Source organism: Tasmannia lanceolata, unplaced genomic scaffold, assembly GCF_043159265.1.
Source record: "Tasmannia lanceolata isolate RefF3 unplaced genomic scaffold, GAP_Taslan_0.1 ptg000015l, whole genome shotgun sequence".
Lineage (NCBI taxonomy): Eukaryota > Viridiplantae > Streptophyta > Magnoliopsida > Canellales > Winteraceae > Tasmannia > Tasmannia lanceolata.
The window spans coordinates 50801833-50821434 of NW_027518692.1; the positions used below are offsets into that span (position 1 = coordinate 50801833).

Here is a 19602-nt window from a genome sequence, read left to right on the forward strand (position 1 = left end):
TCAATCATATCTTTCCAAAAGATAACCTTTATATTACTCTCGGTTATTGCACTTTGTTTCATTGCACACCTTGGGAGATTTCCTTTATGGCAGAGTTGGCGGTGTTAAAGTCAACGATGTTGACACACTACTGGTGCAGGTGATGCATTTGTCATGGGTTAACTTTGCAATTTGGATTCTAACCTAAATCTTTAAGAGATATTTTCTGGTCCTGAATTTTCAGAAATTGGAATAAAGATAAGAAATTGTGAACAAAGGATATCACGGATTAAATTTTAAGCTTTATATAGAATCATAGGAATAATCACTGGCTTGCTTCCAGTCCCAATACATAAAAATATATCAACTACCAACTAAGCCTTTGTCCCAATACATAAAAATGATGACGGCAATTTTTTTAATGCACACAAATAGGGTTAAATGATTATTACTTGACGCTTATTTTTCATGGTTAACCTTAGCTTTTAAATCGTGGTTTAAGATCAGGGATCCAAGTCAAGTAAAAAGTCAGAAACAACTTTCACATTTCTTACCATTCTCAACCATATCTTTCCAAAAGATAACCTTTATATTACTCTCGGTTATTGCACTTTGTTTCATTGCACAACTTGGGAGATTTCCTTTATGGCAGATTTGGCGATGTTAAAGTCAACAATGTTGACACACTACTGGTACAGGTGATGCATTTGTCAGGGGGTAACTTTGCAATTTGGCATCTAACCTAAATCTTTAAGAGATATTTTCTGGTCCTGAATGGTTTTGAATGAGAACTGTGTATTTGAAGGCTTATTCTTTAGTTACGCATTTTAATCTGTTCAAAGTTGTCTTGAAGCGGTAATAATGCCCTAAGTACACACATCCATTTAGCACTTCCATATGGTTTTATCAGTTTTATGAGGTTTTCCATTCACATCTCCTCTCACTTTAATGCCTACTTTTTTTTTCTAGATTTCATGCTGCTCTTCAAATTTTGATTTTGAATTTATCAGACATGTTTCAGTATGCAGTTACTGTACAGGACAGGTCCCTTCTATCCACTTAGCCGTAATTTAGTCGAAACACATGCAATATACGCATGCATTTATTATACGAGATACAGATGCATATATGGTACAGTTGATATTTTCCTAAAATATGGAAAAATTACAGGTACAGGTGTCCTCTTCCACACACTGTTTCAAAATGAGGATGCGGGTCAAAACGCGGCCAAAGCATACTAGTAGAGTACTCAGTTGATGCGGCTGAGTACTCGGTTGACACGGTCATAACTCGGGAGAGCCAAAGGAGTTTTGATTGACTTTATAGGGCAAAACACGGACTCGGATAAGAACATGGTCAGGTAAAAGGGAGTCAACTCGGGGGAGTACACAATGACACGGGGGAGTTTTGAAACTATGCTTTCACACATGGGTAACTCTTTCACACTGTGAAACAACCAGTAACTCAAAAAGCTTAAGCCGTTGGAGAAGGCGTTATTTATACTTAACACTCCCCCTCACATGTGGCCCCTCTTCTTTGGGTTGGCCTACACGTGGAACATGTGGCCCCACTTTTGGGTTGACCATTGCATGTGGATTTCTGACATCAAGGAGGCTTGAACTCTATGACCTTTGGCTCTAATACCATGTGAAACAACCGGTACCTCCAAAAGCTTAAGCCGTTGGACAAAGCGTTATTTATTCTTTTATATTCTGCAAAGCAGGGGTAAGGTTGTGTACATCTAGCCCTCCTTTTTCCCCGCAATGGCGGGGGCCTCGTGCACTGGGCCGGCCTTTTATACTTTAACACACACATCGGTACTTAATAATTAAAATATTAACTCAATATTTTTAACTCCTCTGTTTGAATTTTATCTTGTCTAATTATGACAGTTTCACTGCAATACTAACATTTTTTATATTTTATATTCTTGTTTTAAAAAATGTGGCAGTAGTTATTTGTTTTTTTTTTTTTCATTATGCCGTGTTGTTTCAACTCAACTCAACAAAGCCTTTGTCCCAAACTAGTTGGGGTCGACTAAATGAATCCTTTAGAAAAAAATTCATGAAGAAGGTAAAAGGAATCTACCCGGCTCTAATCCTGGTTCTAGTTGGGTTCTTCTACGTGGATCATTTTCTTTCATTCTATCCTATCCAAGGTCATGTTCTCTGTTATGTTCCTAGCTATCAAGTCTTTCCTCACTGTTTCTACCCAAGTTGTTTTCGGTCTGCCCCTACCTCTTTTTACTCCCTCAATTTGGCACGAGTCGCCTCTTCTCACCGGAGCATCCAAAGGCCTACGTTGGATGTGTCCAAACCATCATAAGCGGTGCTCTCTCATCTTCTCCTCAATTGGAGCCACCCCCACCTTTTTACGAATGTTTTCATTTTTAATTCTATCTAGCCTTGTGTGGCCGCACATCCATCTAAGCATTTGCATCTCCGCTACACTCATCTTATGCACATGCTGCTTCTTGGTGGCCCAACATTCTGAGCCGTACAGCATGGCTGGCCTCACAGCTGTCTTATAAAACTTTCCCTTCAACTTGGTAGGGATTTTACGATCACACAGAACTCCTGAGGCAAGCTTTCATTTCAACCAACCAACTCTTATGTATTTTTATTCATTTTTAATTTGGGAAGGTTCTTTATAAGTTAATTATATTTGATTCTTTATAGTTTTACCTTTCTCTATTACTATTTTTGTTGTCAATTTTTAATCAATTTTTTTGTTTCTATTTTAATTTTTAATATTTGTAGAGGTTTTATCAACTTGGTCTTAAAATTATATTTTAAAGATTATTTAATGATATGTCCCTTAGCTATAAAATTATTTTTACTTTAATCGTTTAGGGGTTTTGTATTTTCTTAGTTTTTCATTCCTTTTTTTTTTTTTGACTGGTAGCAGGGATATATTGATGAACAAAGGGGCGACAAAGGGCGTCAACCCAAAAGATACAAGAAGATTAAAAACAAACAAGGAAACAAGAAAAAATACAAGAAAGGCTCCACATCAGGAAGGCAAAAAGTCAAACCACTCCAACACTTGTCTGTCTACTCCTCCCCTGGCGAGCCAATCTGCCTCAATGTTCGCCGATCTTCTAACATGGGAGAAAGTAATTGATGGCCCCTCGATTTTATCCAAGATCTCATCAAAGAAACGAGCAAACCTCCAAGGGGGGACGAAAGTTCCCTGAAGCCACCGGATAGTATTAAGAATCTCCCTCCACTGTTACTTTATTTAGAGATTCCTTATCCAACTGAAGAATGCCTTGGCAAGTGGCTCTGACCTCAGATTCACTAGCATCAGTTACTCCAATAGCACCTGAGAAAGCCCAAATAACATCTCCCCTTTGGTCCCTAAGAACACCACCTATACTGGAACCGTCAAAATTCAATTTCAACAACCCAAGCTCCGGGGGCTGCCAAACTTGAACAATAGATGGCCGGTGATCAACACTAACGGTCCAATCAGAAATGATTCCATCATTGATGTATATGCAATTCAATAAGGATGGATATATCCCACATATGCAGATCTCCCGCCAACCTTTCTTAGTTTTTCATTCTATTTTTATATTATTTCTGTTACTTTAAATTTATATTTATTTGTGATTATTCAGACTATATTAGATTTTTATTTTTTGAAATGGTTTCATACTATATTAATATTTTATTTTTCTAGATTTCTATCCTCTTAATTTTAAAGAAAGGGATTGAGCTTCTAGCTCAATGGTCAAGGCTTTGTTCTTCAACCCGGAGTTCGGAGGTCCAATCCCAGCTTACCTACCAAAAAATCTAAAGAAAAAAGAATAAATCGAAGATAGTATTCCTTTACAGCCTAAAAAAGGGTAAACGAAAGGAAAAATTATCTTTAGTATATTATTCCCTTTCAGTTACAATTAAGGTGCAGGTTCACGGGTTGGGATCTCATGAAATAGGACAGGCGGTTAAGCTCTGCAATAGGTGGCAGCCGCCATGGTTTGAATTAAGTAAAAGCAAAAATTAGACGAATGATGGCTTGTCGGGATGAGATATCATTTATTCTATACTTCAAGACAAGCTCAGCAACGCATATAGAAGCCCAAATCTCAAGAAATAAGATCAGGGTCATCATTTTTCGCACGCATTGCAATGCGCAATTTTTTAATGCACACAAATAGGTTTAAATGATTATTACTTGACGCTTAATTTTTCATGGTTAACCTTAGCTTTTAAATCATGGTTAAGATCAAGGATATAAGTCATATCATTCCAAACTATAACATTTATATTACTCTAGGTTATTGCACTTGTTACGTTGCCACACCTTGGGAGACTTCCTTTCCATTTTCCACTTTTAAGAACCTTGTTCTGAAGGGCTTTAAGATGCCCTTCAATAGTTAGTGCAATGGATCTTTGACATATGAAATGCAATGTATTTTTTAAATAAATGTTCCTTGAACAATAGTGTTAGACATTCAGTATAGATTATATATACATGCATACACACACAGATGTGTGTGTGTGTGTGTGTGTGTCAAGAACTACAGATGGTCATAGCTAGATTACCTACTTCTGAGTCCACAAAGTATAAGCAATCCTCCGCAACGTGATAAAAAGAAGCTGCAGGGCGCAACAATTTGGCAGAGTCGAATCCACCATCTTCAAAACCTGGGGAGGAACCAATCTAACAAATGAACTCCATTAGTCCCAGATCGACACTATCTAGGCATGCATACATTAACAAGAAAAGCCCATAATTGAGAGAGGGGGAGGAAGGGTGGGGTAGGAGGAGCAAAAATGTATCCCATAGACAGGCAAGTGAATCTAAAAATGACGAGTAAATAAGCTAAAAGTCCACAAATATTCTTCCTTCTAGCAGTCTTTTAATGCATGAGATAGTACACAAAAACTATCATGATAAAGTCTTGATATTAAGAAACATATGGGGATGGTGAGTCTCTCGATAAAATCCAATCTAAGTTCTAGACAAGAACAAAACAATATACACACAAATCCCTCACCCCAAGCAACGAATTTACTGGAAAAACAGGGAAAAAAAAGGTTACTGGAAATACTCAAACAATCAAGTAGCATTGTCTAATTAATACTGGTAAGACCAAAAGAACCAATGGACATCTAATGGGTTTTTCTCAGCTGGCATCAGCTTAAGGCAAAGCTATTTGAATTTGTCAAATAGAGTTTCCATGATGACATTATGGCATTATCAAAAGAAATTGGTCATTCTGGAATTCATAAAAATTTCATTTCCTCACTCAACATTGGCCCTAAGAAAAAGTTACAAAATTCTTCAAAAATCACAAGTTGAAACAAAGCACTTCCGTACATACACAGTCTAACATTTTCCCGTCACTGTCGGTTATGAGAATCCGGTGATGATTCGTGTCAGAAAGGAACAAGCGATTGCCATCTTCATCCACTGAAATGCAGCCTGGGATCAACAGAAAATAAATGTTTAAAAAATAATTGATATAACTAACCATATAATAGGCAAGAGACACAACTTATGTCACATTTTCAAGAATTGGAACTTCATAATATGTTAAATGGACTTCGCATTAGTACAGGAGAGGGCATTAAGTTAACAAGAATAGTAAAAAAAAAGCAGTTCGAAAGAAAGCAACAACAGGGCACAGAACTAGTGATTTAGACATTAGTCTTTTTTCTTTTTCTTTTTTGCTATTTAGACATTAGTCTTTAGCATACAGAACACACAATCTTACAAATTGACACAGTAAATATCGATTTGAGCACATCAAGTCACCCACACATTTGAAAAATACATCAAGAAGAACAACAAATGATCCTCTTCCCAGCTAGAAGAAAATTAGGGATCTCAAGCATGCAGAGCACATTATTAAGAACCAAAATACAGGAGTAAATATTTGAAATACCTGACTTCTGCTCCTGTATAATTAGTCTATCTATCATAAAAGTAGAATTTTGATTCCTTTAATTATTCAATTTACAAGGCTGTTATGACTTTCTTCTAATCAGTGACAAGAACTCTATCAAAAGAAAGAAAGGGATGCGCAGAGGATATTAGATATATAATAAAGACACTACAAATAGATTCTGTAAACCGAAACTGGGACAGAAAAAGTATGGATGGACTTGACATCCAGAAAATAACATGCATTTCCAAAAGCTACTGTTGCTTCTTGTCGCATAGGCATTAATCCTATCCTTTTCAAGGTTTTGCACATGATTAAATTAGTCCTCAAATTTCCTTGAGGAGGCCTTTTTCCTTGAAAAAATGTTTCACTTTGTGAACTTCTGAAGATAAGCCTATCCCTACCTAGTTTTAACCACGTTATCAGTTGTTCTTCTACCTGCTCTCAACACATATTTGTTTGAATTATCACACTAATCACTGTTTCCCTTTTTCTTCTTGAATTATGATCGCATACACATTTTCTTTCATTTTCTTACCACTATAATCTTAGCTTATATGCTAGAGCTTGCCGCTGCATTCATTCCAAAATAAATATAAAGAAGCAGGAAACATATCATGTTAGTTTCCTACTGCCTAAAGGCAGCATATGAATGCATGAAGTACATATCCTGATCAGCATGCACGCTGGGAACTTCTTTCCTTATCAATGGAGGAAACATCCCATGTTAACCATGGTTACAAATTCGGCCGAAACATTTTGTTCCAGTCGAAATATTTCGATTTCGGCCGATGCCAAAATGAAATCCATTTGGATTCGGAAAAATAAAAGATTTCGCCCGAAATTTTGGAATTTCGCACGAAATTTCGGGATTTTATTAACGTTTCGGTAGAAATATGCATAACATACAATATTTCAGGTAAAAAAACAAAGACATTTTGACAGAAACCCTGATAAAAATCAACTCCGCTTATAGAAAAGAGAAGAACCACGAGATTCCTTCAAGATCTTTCTACAAAAATGATAAAAAATTAAAAGAAAACCCATTTTGTCTGTGATTTTGTAACGAAATGTTTCTGTGATTTTACAAGATTTCGGCTGAAATTTCACACCGAAAGCGAAATGTTTCAGTTTCGCTGATGACTGAAACCGAAATTTAAAACCTGGATTATAAGAGACCACGTGACATAAAAAATTTATAATATATGTTTTGATACATCCGTTTTACATTTAACTCCCATTCCCTGGTGATATTGATTGAGGTGGCTTGTAATTAATTTCTTTAATAAATTTCAGAAATCGTTCAAAATAGAAAAATACATGAAGCATCCATGATCATTCAAGCTCATTACGAAGTGGAATGTTATTACAAAACCCATACCTGGAAAGTATAACAGTAAATTTCTGAAAGAAGAACAAACAAGCGGTTCCTTGATGACTTCAGATTGCCTCATTTCAGTGCTTTTCGAGGTCTGAGCCATCACAGCATTTGCATTCTGTGACACTTTCAATTCCTCAATTTCTGCACAGTTGTTCCAGAAGGACGTTCATTAATCAATAGAAAAGACTAACAACTAAACAGGCCACTCTCTGAATGAAATTACATGCAATCTGTGCAACTGAACATGTGAATAAAATCCACATGCATTAGTAGGTGAGGTTCTAGTGCTAAACAGGTTAAAGAAAAAAACAGACAATTCAAGTGACTATAATACCACGGCAGCAAACTTTAAAATTCCCACAAACTTTGATGTGCTGTAGGGTTTATTTATTGACCTCATAAAGAATCTTCGTTAGAGAAGAAAACGAGAAACATGGCAACAAGTACGAATCTGCTGGTGGTACATTAGTATACCTCAGGATAACATAGAGAGGCAGCAACAACTAGTGTACAGTATCAGTTCCAAGATATTTTATATCAGAAACCCTAAATCTATTAAGTCCAAATTCCAAAAAGAGCATTCCTCGAGCAAATGCATTAATTATAGAATCAAATTTGAGACTTGAATCTCTAGTGTAGAACATCAGGAGAAGGTTTCATCAAATGTAGACAGATTTTTTTTTTCATTACTTGAATAATAGAAATACTGACGTAATGAAAATTTGAGAATTATAGAAAGGATCGTAGATGAGTCGATCTCGGAAGAGATTGATCTTATTGTCCCTCAAATATAATCTATATTCACGCAAATATTGGTAGCCACAAAAGCTTCCAGTCACCAAAAATCGTAAAGACAAATCTATAATATTAATGTGGGTTTGTAACTTGACAGAAAAAAAAAAAAACATCCCAAAGCATGATAGCTTCTGCAATTGAGAGAGAGAGAGAGAGAGAGAGAGAGAGAGAGAGAGAGAGAGAGAGAAGGTATTCTTTCATTTCAAAAAAAAAAAAAACAAGAAAAGGAAAGAAGAAAAAGGGAACCAGGATTCATAAGTTTAAGAAAAAGAAAAAGAAACAGGCACACATCAAAGGGGAAAGACATTCTATATTTTTTCTGTTAAGAGGTCACCAGTTACATGATTTATTATGACATTTGTGATCAGTATCCCATTCACTTTGTATGGTGGCAATTTATTAATTAATTGAGCATTTCTTGAAAAAAATGGTTTGAGTCCTACAAACAAGAAGTGTCTGTAATGGCAGTAAATGGCATTTCAATCATCCATTTTTATTTCTCTAATATCATATCTGACATCTATTTTGGTCATTGACGATTTTGATCTCACAAATCGAGTGCTACCAAAACCGAAACAGAAAACAATTGATAAGTTTAATGATCTGTATTGCATCAGTCTCAGTACGGGAATGAGTGTTGGAATCTGACACGGGTATCAAGTGGTAGATTGGGCAAACCCCAAAACGAAAGATTTGTGGATTTGCCAAAATATTTTAATCAATTCTTAAAATTCAATGATAACAGGTAATATATTGAAAATTTTAATAGGTTAAGTAAATATAATGTTTTATTTCAATATAAAAAACTTCCTATTAGGTAGATAAAGCTCAAAACACACAGTAATTGTAAGGTTGTGGTAGTAGTATTCAGAAAAACAAAAAACAAATAAACAAATAAAAGAGACCTCGAAGGCTAGAGCTATCGCCGCAGTATTGGAATCTAAGACGTGTCCGAGACGGGTACTTCGCCCATTCAGAAGGCCCAATCCATGTAACAAAGTTAATGATTGATCTTAGTCATTAGACAAGGTTATGATGAGAAAACATGTGCTTAGAAAAGTCAAAAAACAAAAAAGGTAAATAACAATGTAATCATGATGTACACAGAAACCAAGCAGTGAGGAGAAGACTAAGGGACCACTGCGTAAGAGAATATAGATCATAAGTCGATGTGATAGATCTATAATTTGTGAAGAACTAATACTCGTTATTCAAAATAATATTTCCCTTTGAAATCCCGCCAAAAAATCAACAATCAAAGAGACTAAAATGCAGGTGACTGTAACAAACATTGTCACACAAAATTTAAACTCAGTCCCCACACTAAGAAACATAAATACTCCAAGCATTGAAAAAAAAAAGAAGGGAAATGTTATCGGCACTACTCTATTTTGATGAGGGCACTCCTCACTTTATTAAAACTTAAAAGTACGGTATGGCCTGCACCATAGGATGATCCAAATCGTCCTGGATGGGCCACAGCCTAAATAGGTTGTGCCCCAAAAATCATTTCCATAGGTTGATCCTAACCCTCCAATTTGAATGTAAGAGGGTTGATCCTAACCCTCTATAGATCGGAGGGTGAGGATCAACCTATGGAAATAATTTTTGGGGCACAACCTATTTAGGCTGTGGTCCATCCAATGGACGGTTTGGATCATCCTGTGGTGCGGGCCATACCGTACTTTTAATAAAGTGAGGAGTGCCCTCATCAAAGTACAGTAGTGCTGATAACATTTCCCAAAAAGAAACATCAATATTCCATGCTCATAAATGATGATTCATACATCAAGAGACTAGACAACCTTCGAAATTCATTGACAGACCAAATAAATTGCATAATCATTACGTTTAAAATCAAAAATATCCAAGGACCAAAAATGCATTAATATAAATGTCTTTGTGTATACAAAACTCAACTCAACTCAACTAAGCCTTTGTCCCAAGCATAAATGTCAGTCTTTGTGTATCCATTTAAAAAAAATGTCTTTGTGTATATCCTAACTACCTTCAGACTCCCAGCACAAAAAAGCATTAGAGATTAATTGCAGGACATAGTTTAGGTTTCACATAACAGGATTTAATTGATATCTTTTGTAATTGCTTTATCAAAAAATACAACGCAATAGAAAAAACTTCACAACCTTGAGAAATATTAGAATGCATCTTTTTAAAATAAATTTAATTGTAAAGCATACCCTTGACAATCATTCCAAAGTCCACATCCTTCATATGATACAGCAAAGGTCTCCCAAAACCTTCACAGAACAAGTAGCACGTCCCATTTATCATCTGAATCCATTCCAAAACAACTAATGAACATAAGAAATCATAAAATCATAATGATTCAACAATATGATAACATCAAAAAGTAGAGCAAGTTGCAACCGTTCCAAAGCAAGAGCATTGAACATTTGCAATTGCAACAACATAAATGATCCATGTGTAAGCCATCGCCCACCAAGGATTGGCGTGTGTGGCCATGACCCTTTAAGTAACCTTAGGGAGACTTACTTTCTTGTTTAAGTTTAGTTAGTGACTTGGTGGTTTCTTTTATCTAAAGTTTATTCGAGTTGGACATAAAAGGTATCAGTTAACGTTGAAATAGGGGACTTGTGGGAGAGGTAATTGTGCCCTTTCAGTTAACATTATGTTAAGATTTCAAGGGGAAGAGAGGAGAGGGGATCAATTATGGTTTATGGATTCTGTATTTTTTTATGAAAAAGTGTACTTGGATGCATCATCCAGTTCATGGATTTGCAGTGGAACTTGGGGCTAGATTTCAAGCATTTTTCCTACAAATAAGTCATTTCATATTCTTTGTTCTCTCTTCTCTTCATCAGGGGTTTATTTATTGTTGTAAGTGTGAATTATTTCTTGCTTGCTCTATAGTTTCCACCATAGATCGTTCTTTGGGTTGTTTATGGATTGTTTCATGCTGTATTAGTCTGGTGATTAGATTTTTAAATCTCCAGCTGTTCAGATATTTCCAGCAACCATCTTGGACTGAACATGTTAGAACCAAGGGACCACGGAAAAGAGGCACAAGTCGAGCTTCGGGTCCCTCCTTCCCATGTTAGAACCCTAACCTCAACTTCTAAACATGTACCCTTCTTAGCTTTATAAATTCCTTTTTCTTTGACCCAACCTTGGTGTTCCTCATCTCTATTAGAAACTCTAAATTCTGGAAAGAGACCGCGGAAAAGAGGCAAGGGACCACGGAAAAGAGGCACAAGTCGAGCTTCGGGTCCCTCCTTCCCATGTTAGAACCCTAACCTCAACTTCTAAACACGTACCCTTCTTACCTTCATAAATTCCTTTTTCTTTGACCCAACCTTGGTGTTCCTCATCTCTATTAGAAACTCTCAATTCTGGCAAGAGGCAATTTTCACCATTAGCAAACAGCTTTCAAGTGACTTTTGGGCTGCGGGATTCCGTCCAGAAACAGAGATTTTGGGCCCGATATGTTATCGTCCTACAATACCACAAGATGGTTTCAAGCTTTTATTGCAGTACCGGATCTTGTTGCAATACACAAGCATGAAATTCTCAAATCATCCACTCTTGGTACATATATAATTGAGGCGTTACGAGCCGGCGAACATCATTGCAAGTGAGGCTTTAGCCCAGGAGCATGACAAGTCATTTGGATGGGCTGGTGAGTTAGGCAGAGGATCCCTTCTCTCATCATTTGAATCATCATCATAGATCCACAAGCTGATGACTTGCGATGAAAGCAAGGATAGGCATCAACTCTTTCTCTCTCCAATTCATGCAAACAAGCCGCACGAATGGGAATTTTGATCATTCAAGTTTTTTTTTTCTTTCCTAAAATGGTCAAAAATCAATTGGTTACTTGTATAAAGGTTCTTAGGTCAGCAATGGTAGACAAAATCTTTCAAAAGAATCTCAAATGTATCTTTAGGACCATGGAATTGAATCCCATACATCATGTTTATACATCCCTTTGTAACAACATTAAGGCGTGTATTGAATTGTCGATTGCAAAAAACAATAAGCTTATCTTTGTTCACACAAGGATTCTACGTTTTTTTTAATATAAAATGGTTTTGTACAACATAATGATTAAAAAAGGAGTGCATCTCACCTCAGTAAAATTCTTGTTAGACAACAAGATAGGAAATGTTATGTACTCCTTCATGATAGTCTGGGTTATGTGAGCTTGAGTAGCAACAGAAGAAAGTGAATTACAAGGCTGAAAGCCAAAAATATTAAGCTTTGGATACCTGCAACAACAAAAACCTAACTAGCTTACACAAATTCATCATATTTTTAAAAGTATCTTATACACCAAAAAAGTTCTATAATGATAGGCAGATGGTTCCACATAAGTACCTCTGTTGAAGCAACTTTACTCTTTCTAACATAAGAATATGGTCACAGCCAAATGGCATAACGTCCTCAAGGAAAATGCCTGCAATAACTAGGAAAATACCATCTCTACTGAAGATTTCCTTGCTTTCCCCAATTTTATTCAACCAACAATGATAAGGACCTGTGAATGTAATTGGAAAAAAGAATTCAATATGATGCTTCAAGCATATAAAAGAGAACTTTGAAATTAACTAGGTACGAACAGTGTTCCAAAAAATAATTCTTCCTCCAAACTTGTTTCTGGTTGAGTTACAGCTACGGATATTATCAACCATAACAAAAACTGTGTTATGTGAAAATAACATCTTCATCAGGTGGAAAGGTGTGCTAGAAATTACTATCTATTTCAATCGTATCCTAACAGATATTCCAACATGTGCTCCAGAGCATTGAGGGACAACGTTTGATTTCCTATTGATCAAAGAAGAGTTGACTATTGGCATCATAACCATTACATAAAGTTTACCATCTATATAACTAAATATAATTTTCTCAGATGCAAAGGGATAGTGTTTTGATTGTCATAATGATGTAAATTCAAAGGCTTACAAAAAGAGATTACCTTCAAGCTCATTAAGAGTGGCCTCAACAAAGGTCAAAAAATCTACTTCAGGTGAAAACTCGTGAGGTGAATCCGACACTGTTGAGCACCTGAAAAATAACTGTTATTGGTAAGTTAGAAGTGCTAGCAGCTACAAACAAGCAAAAAAATTTGAACGGAAAGTCCCATTGAAAAATAATAATTTAAACTTCCTACTTGGCAACAGAAAGTGAAGGAAATTCTTTAATTCCGATGCAAGCAAGCACATTTCTATAAAAGTGGCATTCTCATGAGGATAGATAAATGAGCTCAGTTTAATCACTTTTAGCTATTAACATTTTTAATTAAAGAAAATAAATTAGACTACATATCCCCTTTCATAGGAAAATATACTATTGACACATATGCAACTATGAGTGCAAGAAAAGAAACAAAATGAAACTGAAAAACAATAGTAGAGCTAAATAATCAAAAGGAAAGAAGGAAGAAAAAGTTAAATCATTCATGTCAACAAAAAAATGATAATCTAAACATGAAATTGAATACAGATCTCGTAAAGGCTGCGGCCAAATTATTTATTTACCTGTGAATCTGACACCTTCTATCTGCTGTACTGTCATTTATTTTCACCCCTTGAGGACACAAAGGGATTGTATATGAAGCAGGAAACATTCTGTTATATTGCTGACTATGAATACCTGAGCAATGAAGAAAAAAAAATATTACTCCATGGTACATGATAAGAATCAGAAAGCAATTAATTTCGTAGAAATAAATGAAAAAAATAAAAATAACTTATGAGTTGTGACAAAATTTATTGGCTGAATCTGAGAACAACTAGAACCCCTCCCCTCTTACTCCTCGGTACATGATAAGAATCATAAAGCAATTAATTTAGCTTAAATAAATGCGCAAAAAAGTAATAATAATAATAATAACTTATAAGTTGTGACACAATTTATTGGCTGAATCTGAGAACAACTAGAATTTAACCCCACCCTCCCAAAAAAAAAAAAAAACACTCTGGCTTTCTCGGTTTGACAATTATGCTAGATGTGGAATATAAGCACACATGTATGTAACTGTATAAGTGCATAGGATAGTTCATGAAGTATATCAGCAGTTATAAACCCATACAGTACATTAGTTACATTCTAGAATAACTACGTACCAGATTGCCAACAGAAAAAATCATGGAACAGCATAGTTTCAGATATAATTATTTCTCTTCACAAACAAGTTTTCAACAAATGGAAAGTTCTATGAACCAGTTCCAATATGACATCAATACTCAAACACTGCAGAAATACCCACCAAGAACACTTCTTCTTTAGAGGTAAGCAGGAACTAAGCCTGAGATCTTCGAAGTAACACATTGTTGTTGTTTTTTAATTTTAAAAGTAACACATTGTTATGTAGAATGAAATTTAAAAATCGATGTCTTCACTCTGCTTGCACTTGCACACATCTGAATTACCAATGAGCGCGCCCTGGATTTAGTAACAAATATTAACTAAATATGTCGTCTGCCATTCATGCCAACATACAGATAGAACTATGATCAATTTCTACCGAAGCATACAGAATGTGTTTTCCAGAAGAAACTCCACCAGAAAAAAGAAAAAAATAAACAGCATTTAAATACCAGCATGATGTTACACCAAATGTAATCATATATAGATCCATGTGCATTACACATTACAAGTGGGAAGATTGAAAATTACTCATCCTCAGTAGGAAAAAAGACATCAAGAAAACATGTTTTAAGCACCAAGAGAGAAGCCCACCTTGACCAGATCTTGAACGCCTACCCTTTGACAAAACGCCACTACCATCTCCTAGTCCTATCATAGAAGGTTTGCGTCTCAAATGCAGCTGCTCAGCAAGTGTTCATTTGAATTCTTATTGCTTCTTAGAGTCCCAAATTACTAATGTTACCGGAAAGAAAATTTAAATACAATTAGGATTTTACACCAGATATATGCATCACGCATTCTGAAACAAAGTAAGAAACATTGGCTATTTTCGAGAAAACGTGCTTTTAGTGCCAAGAGAGAAGCCCTCCTTCGCTAGATCCTCAAGGCCCAACCTTTGACAAAGAGCCGCTATCATCTCCTATAATGGAAAGGTCCATACTTCGTAGTTTAAGTGCAGCTGCTCCATAATGGGTTTTTTTTTTTTTGAATGCTTATTGCATCTTAGCGTTCCGAATTAATCATGTAACAGGAAATGAAAATTACAGTACGAAAATACAAATAGGATTTTAAACCAAATATAATCATATACAGGTGAGAAGATAAAATTATTCATCCTTTGTGGGAGGAAACATTGGGCTAATTTTGAGAAAACATTCTTTAAGCGCCGAGAGAGAAATCTGCCTTGGCTTGATCTTCAAGTCCTACCCTTTGGCAAAATGCCACTATCATATCCTAATATCCTATCATGGAAAGGTTCACAGTTTAAGCAATGTTTCAAAACTCGGAATCGGATGACAACTCGGCAACAATAAGGGACTAGTTGGGAGAGTTAATGATTGACAATGTCGATTTTTCATTAACTCGAGCGACTCAAAAGGAGTTTTGAATGACTTGGAAAGACAAAACCTTAGAAGTAGGAACCTCCTCTCGGGGTGCCGCTCCCACCTCGGAACCTCGATTCCGCGCTCCTTAGGAAGGAGCTTCCAGGGAGCGCGACCCCAGAGAGACAGGAACTGCTCTAATGACGCTCACAGCTTGCTTCTATTACTCTATAAGCCCCACGATCACCAACTTCCTTATATCAAACTCCTCCAACTCTTCAAAGTAATTCGTTGGAGAAAGCACAAAGGCTTGTGCATCTTCAGAAGGCACGAGGAACGAGTGCACACAAATGAAGATGGTGAAGATGGTTAGAAATTAGCTTTTAGATGTACTTAAATTTTGAAAGATACATATGAAAATGGTTAGAAACTATTATTTTTTGATGTGCTTGAATTTTGAAAGATATATAAAGAAAATATTACATACACGCTCCCATGGCGCTCCCAAACTTAGACTTTTCTAGAACCCACGCTTCCCCGCCCCCGCTCCCGCCCCCGCTTCTTGCTTCTAAGGACAAAACATTGACTCAGGCTAGAACTCGGCCAAGGTAAAAGGGAGCCGACTCAACTGAGCTGGTGATTGATGCGGTGCGCTTTTAAACAGTGAGTTTAAGTGCAGCTGCTCAGTAAGTGTTTGGTTAAATTCTAATTACACCTTAAATTCTAAAATTTGTCATGTTATAGTAAATGAAAATTACACATGACCTAAAATTGAGAGTTGATCTATAAACAGCTAAAAACAGGAAGAAATTGAAAGTTAGGGTTCTATGCTAGTCACAAATTCATGCATAACTCTTTTGGTACTACATTAACAATCACAATACAAGGTAAACAATGCAAAGAGGAATAATAAATGTATTGGATAAAAGATCTATTTCCAACAGGAGGAAAACAAAAAAGCAGTGCCATTCAAAACAATCTGCAAAAAAAAGAAGGGTTGATGAAGGCACGAAAGACTGATTACCAGAATAGAAAAATCGAGGAAGAACCCTAGAAATTTCTCTGAGACGACGTAATCTGAAAGCCATTGAAATTACAGCTATCCAACAGAGACTGTATAAAGAATTGAAATGAAAAGTAATGGAAAAAGGGTTTCTAATTTCTCGACTGACTAAGAAGTAGGGTTACTAATGTTTTGCTTAGGTTACTTTTAACTTTCAAGAGCGAGATGATATTTTCAACCCCCTGAATTACGCATGCACCCCCCTGATAAAGTGATTTTGACGTGAACAGTTGGCAATTTTTAACGCTTTCAAGATTGTACATCTCCACAACACACGAGTTTTAATACCGTGTAAGCCCTTCCAGTCCCTTATTTTTCAAAAAGTACTGTACGGGCCACCCATCATAGGATGATCCAAACCATCCATAAGATGGAACACAACGTAAATAGGCTGTTCCTCAAAAAATCATTTCCGTAGGATGATCCCAGCCCTCTGATCTATGAGGTTTTCATAATAAGCAGTTCCTCTATAGGTAGGAGGGTTGGGATCATCCTATAGAAATGATTTTTTGCGCACAACCTATTTACGTTGTGGCCCATCACATGGACGGTTTGGACTTTGGATCATCCTATGGTGTTGTCTTTATAGTACTTTTTGAAAAATAAGGAACTATAAAGGCTTACACTATATAAAATCTCCACACCACAGATATTCATACAAAAAATCCCTAGGTCGCATTTAGATCCCCACGAGATTTAGATTTGGATTTTTCACATTTGTAGTTGAGATTTGAAACTTGATTGGATCCATTGATTTCTAAATCAGCTACAATAGTGAAAAAAAAACTGATTTTCAGATATTTTCTACGAGACATTATTTGGAAATTACCTTCATCCTCGCTGCTCCTTGACCTTGCTGTGTTAACAGTGCCCTCTTTGGTACAATATGAGCATGCCAATGATTGATGTATTTTGTATCCAAAACTCAAATCCAAATACAAATACAAATACAAAAAACATGAGGCATCCAAACGTGGCCATAAATGACATAATTTTAAGTCGCAGGTATGTAAATTTAAGAAGGAAACCACTTTTTCACGTGACAAACTTTGATCACTCTAATGAAAATAATTATACATGCTTGAGGGCTTAGTACTTACTTTATTTCGGTAAACATGATGGGATCGACAATTAGAAGAGTAGTTATTTGAAAGCTGGTAGGCGAGCAGATATTAATTGGATCATTTCGGAATCCTGATTGAGGATTCTCGTTAGCTTAGCCAGGCAGTAGAACAAGCATTTGGATATGGAGAGGAAAATATAAAGCCTCATATTTTCTAGCGAAAACAGGATCGTCTTCCCAGCAACCCTCATAAGATAATATCCAAAGGGAAATGATATCACCACTACAGGATTTTGATGATCGCCCTCCTCTTTTGATTAAAAATAAAGCTATGGCCCGCACCATAGGATGATCCAAACCGTCCATTAGATCGGCCACAACCTAAATAGGTTGTCCCCAAAAATCATTTCCATAGGTTGATCCTAACCGTCCATTAGATCGGCCACAACCTAAATAGGTTGTCCCCAAAAATCATTTCCATAGGTTGATCCTAACCCTCCGATCTATAGAGGGATTGAATGGTTCAGCCTAACCTTATTTCGGACTTTTTTAGCAAAAACAAATCCTAGCTCGATAACACAACTAATAACAGCCTTAAATCTAACTTTCTAAATTATTTGTAATCATATTTAGAAGGTCAATTTTTTAACTTAAGATACTTTTTTTTTTTTTTAAGATACCTGCATAAAAGACAATTACTAACTTATTATCAGCCTTTTCAAGAAAAGAAATAAACCAATCATCTCTTTGTAAATAAATTACTATATATATGTACGTTCCTTTGTCTTCCACACGTTTCCACATTCTCTCTTGCAATCTCTTCACCTAGCCTTAGGGGTGGCAACGGGGCGGGTCGGGGCCGGATGTTGGGGTCCCCTTACCCTTCCCCTTTGCGGGGAATTTTCCCCCTCCCCTTCCCCTTCCCCTCTGCGGGGATGGTGGGGAATCCCCCTCCCCTCCCCGCGGGGAATATCTAATCCCCTTCCCCTTCCCCTTCCCCTCCCCGCATCCTTCAGGGACAAAATCCCCGCCCCGCCCCCTCTTTGGAACCAAACCAAACCAGCAAACAGAGCTTCTTTCTTCTACGTCCATTACAGACAATATTGTGATGAATGCTATGATTCTATTCATGTGATCAACAAACAGATGGACAAAATCAGAAATGCATGGATGAGACAACAAACATAAATAACAACAGGACCTCATCTTTCAGCAATTTTCTGCATAAATTATGGAATGATAAATAGGAAATGAGCACCAGGATTACCTTCATTAACAGGCAGCCAATGTGCAAAAAGTAACTATTTCAGTAGTCACAATGAACTTTAAAAGTCCATAAGTGGGCGCTCACACACGCAAAATAATGTTCATTAGTTCATTCTGTATAGCATGTTAACCCCCAGATGAGCATGAGAAATGAGAATGGAGAAGAGAACAAAATCAACAAATGACTTATTTCTTTAACTGCAATTCAGTCTAGTGCTGACATGAAACAAATTTCTAGTAGCTAAATTTTTCTTGTTGAAAATTAAAACCTGCAATCCAACCCTAAAATTCTGTTGGCACTACGATTTTTTGAGAATTGCATACACTCAGCGTCTCAGGCTCTCAGCTTGTCTTTATTATTTCAACATCTGTGAAAAGGTTATTATAGTTCCCAAAATGCTCTCAGAAGCTAATTAAAAGGAAAAGACAAGCTAAGTTTATGTTTGGGGGAATCTTGTAGCCGATCCAGAGTTTCTAGTCGTTTTCCTTAAAAAAAACACTTAAAAATTTTCAAAAAAATGGCATTGATTAGCGGGGCGGGGCGGGGACAACTCCATCCCCTTCCCCTTCCCCTCCCCGCACCGGGGAATTTTTATATTCCCCTTCCCCTTCCCCTTTCAAATCGGGGAATCCCCTCCCCAAACGGGGCGGGGCGGGGCGGATCCCCTCTTTTTCGGGTGAAATTGCCAGCCCTACCTAGCCTTA

The 19602-nt window shown here is 36.6% G+C and overlaps 1 protein-coding gene across 5 annotated transcripts in view; it reads right to left on the bottom strand.

Annotated features, from left to right (window-relative positions):
* EMB1974 (NHL domain-containing protein) overlaps positions 1-16698 on the bottom strand; it is a 34950-nt gene extending 18252 nt beyond the window's left edge. For 2 of the 5 annotated variants that reach the window (XR_013255461.1, XR_013255462.1), the window contains exons 1-9: positions 16530-16698; positions 13571-13685; positions 13009-13097; positions 12408-12567; positions 12160-12298; positions 10250-10343; positions 7257-7397; positions 5312-5412; positions 4534-4647 (exon numbers count right to left, since the gene is read on the bottom strand). Coding sequence is in view for 3 of the 5 variants with exons in the window: in XM_077396721.1 (XP_077252836.1) it covers positions 4534-4647; positions 5312-5412; positions 7257-7397; positions 10250-10343; positions 12160-12298; positions 12408-12567; positions 13009-13097; positions 13571-13685; positions 16530-16593 (1017 nt within the window). In the remaining 2 variants the exon portion in view is untranslated. Of the gene's footprint in view, positions 1-4533; positions 4648-5311; positions 5413-7256; positions 7398-10249; positions 10344-12159; positions 12299-12407; positions 12568-13008; positions 13109-13570; positions 13686-16529 lie in introns of those variants that run through there. The other 3 variants (XM_077396721.1, XM_077396723.1, XM_077396722.1) reach the window with 3 other exon arrangements.
* Positions 16699-19602: the final 2904 nt, after the last annotated feature.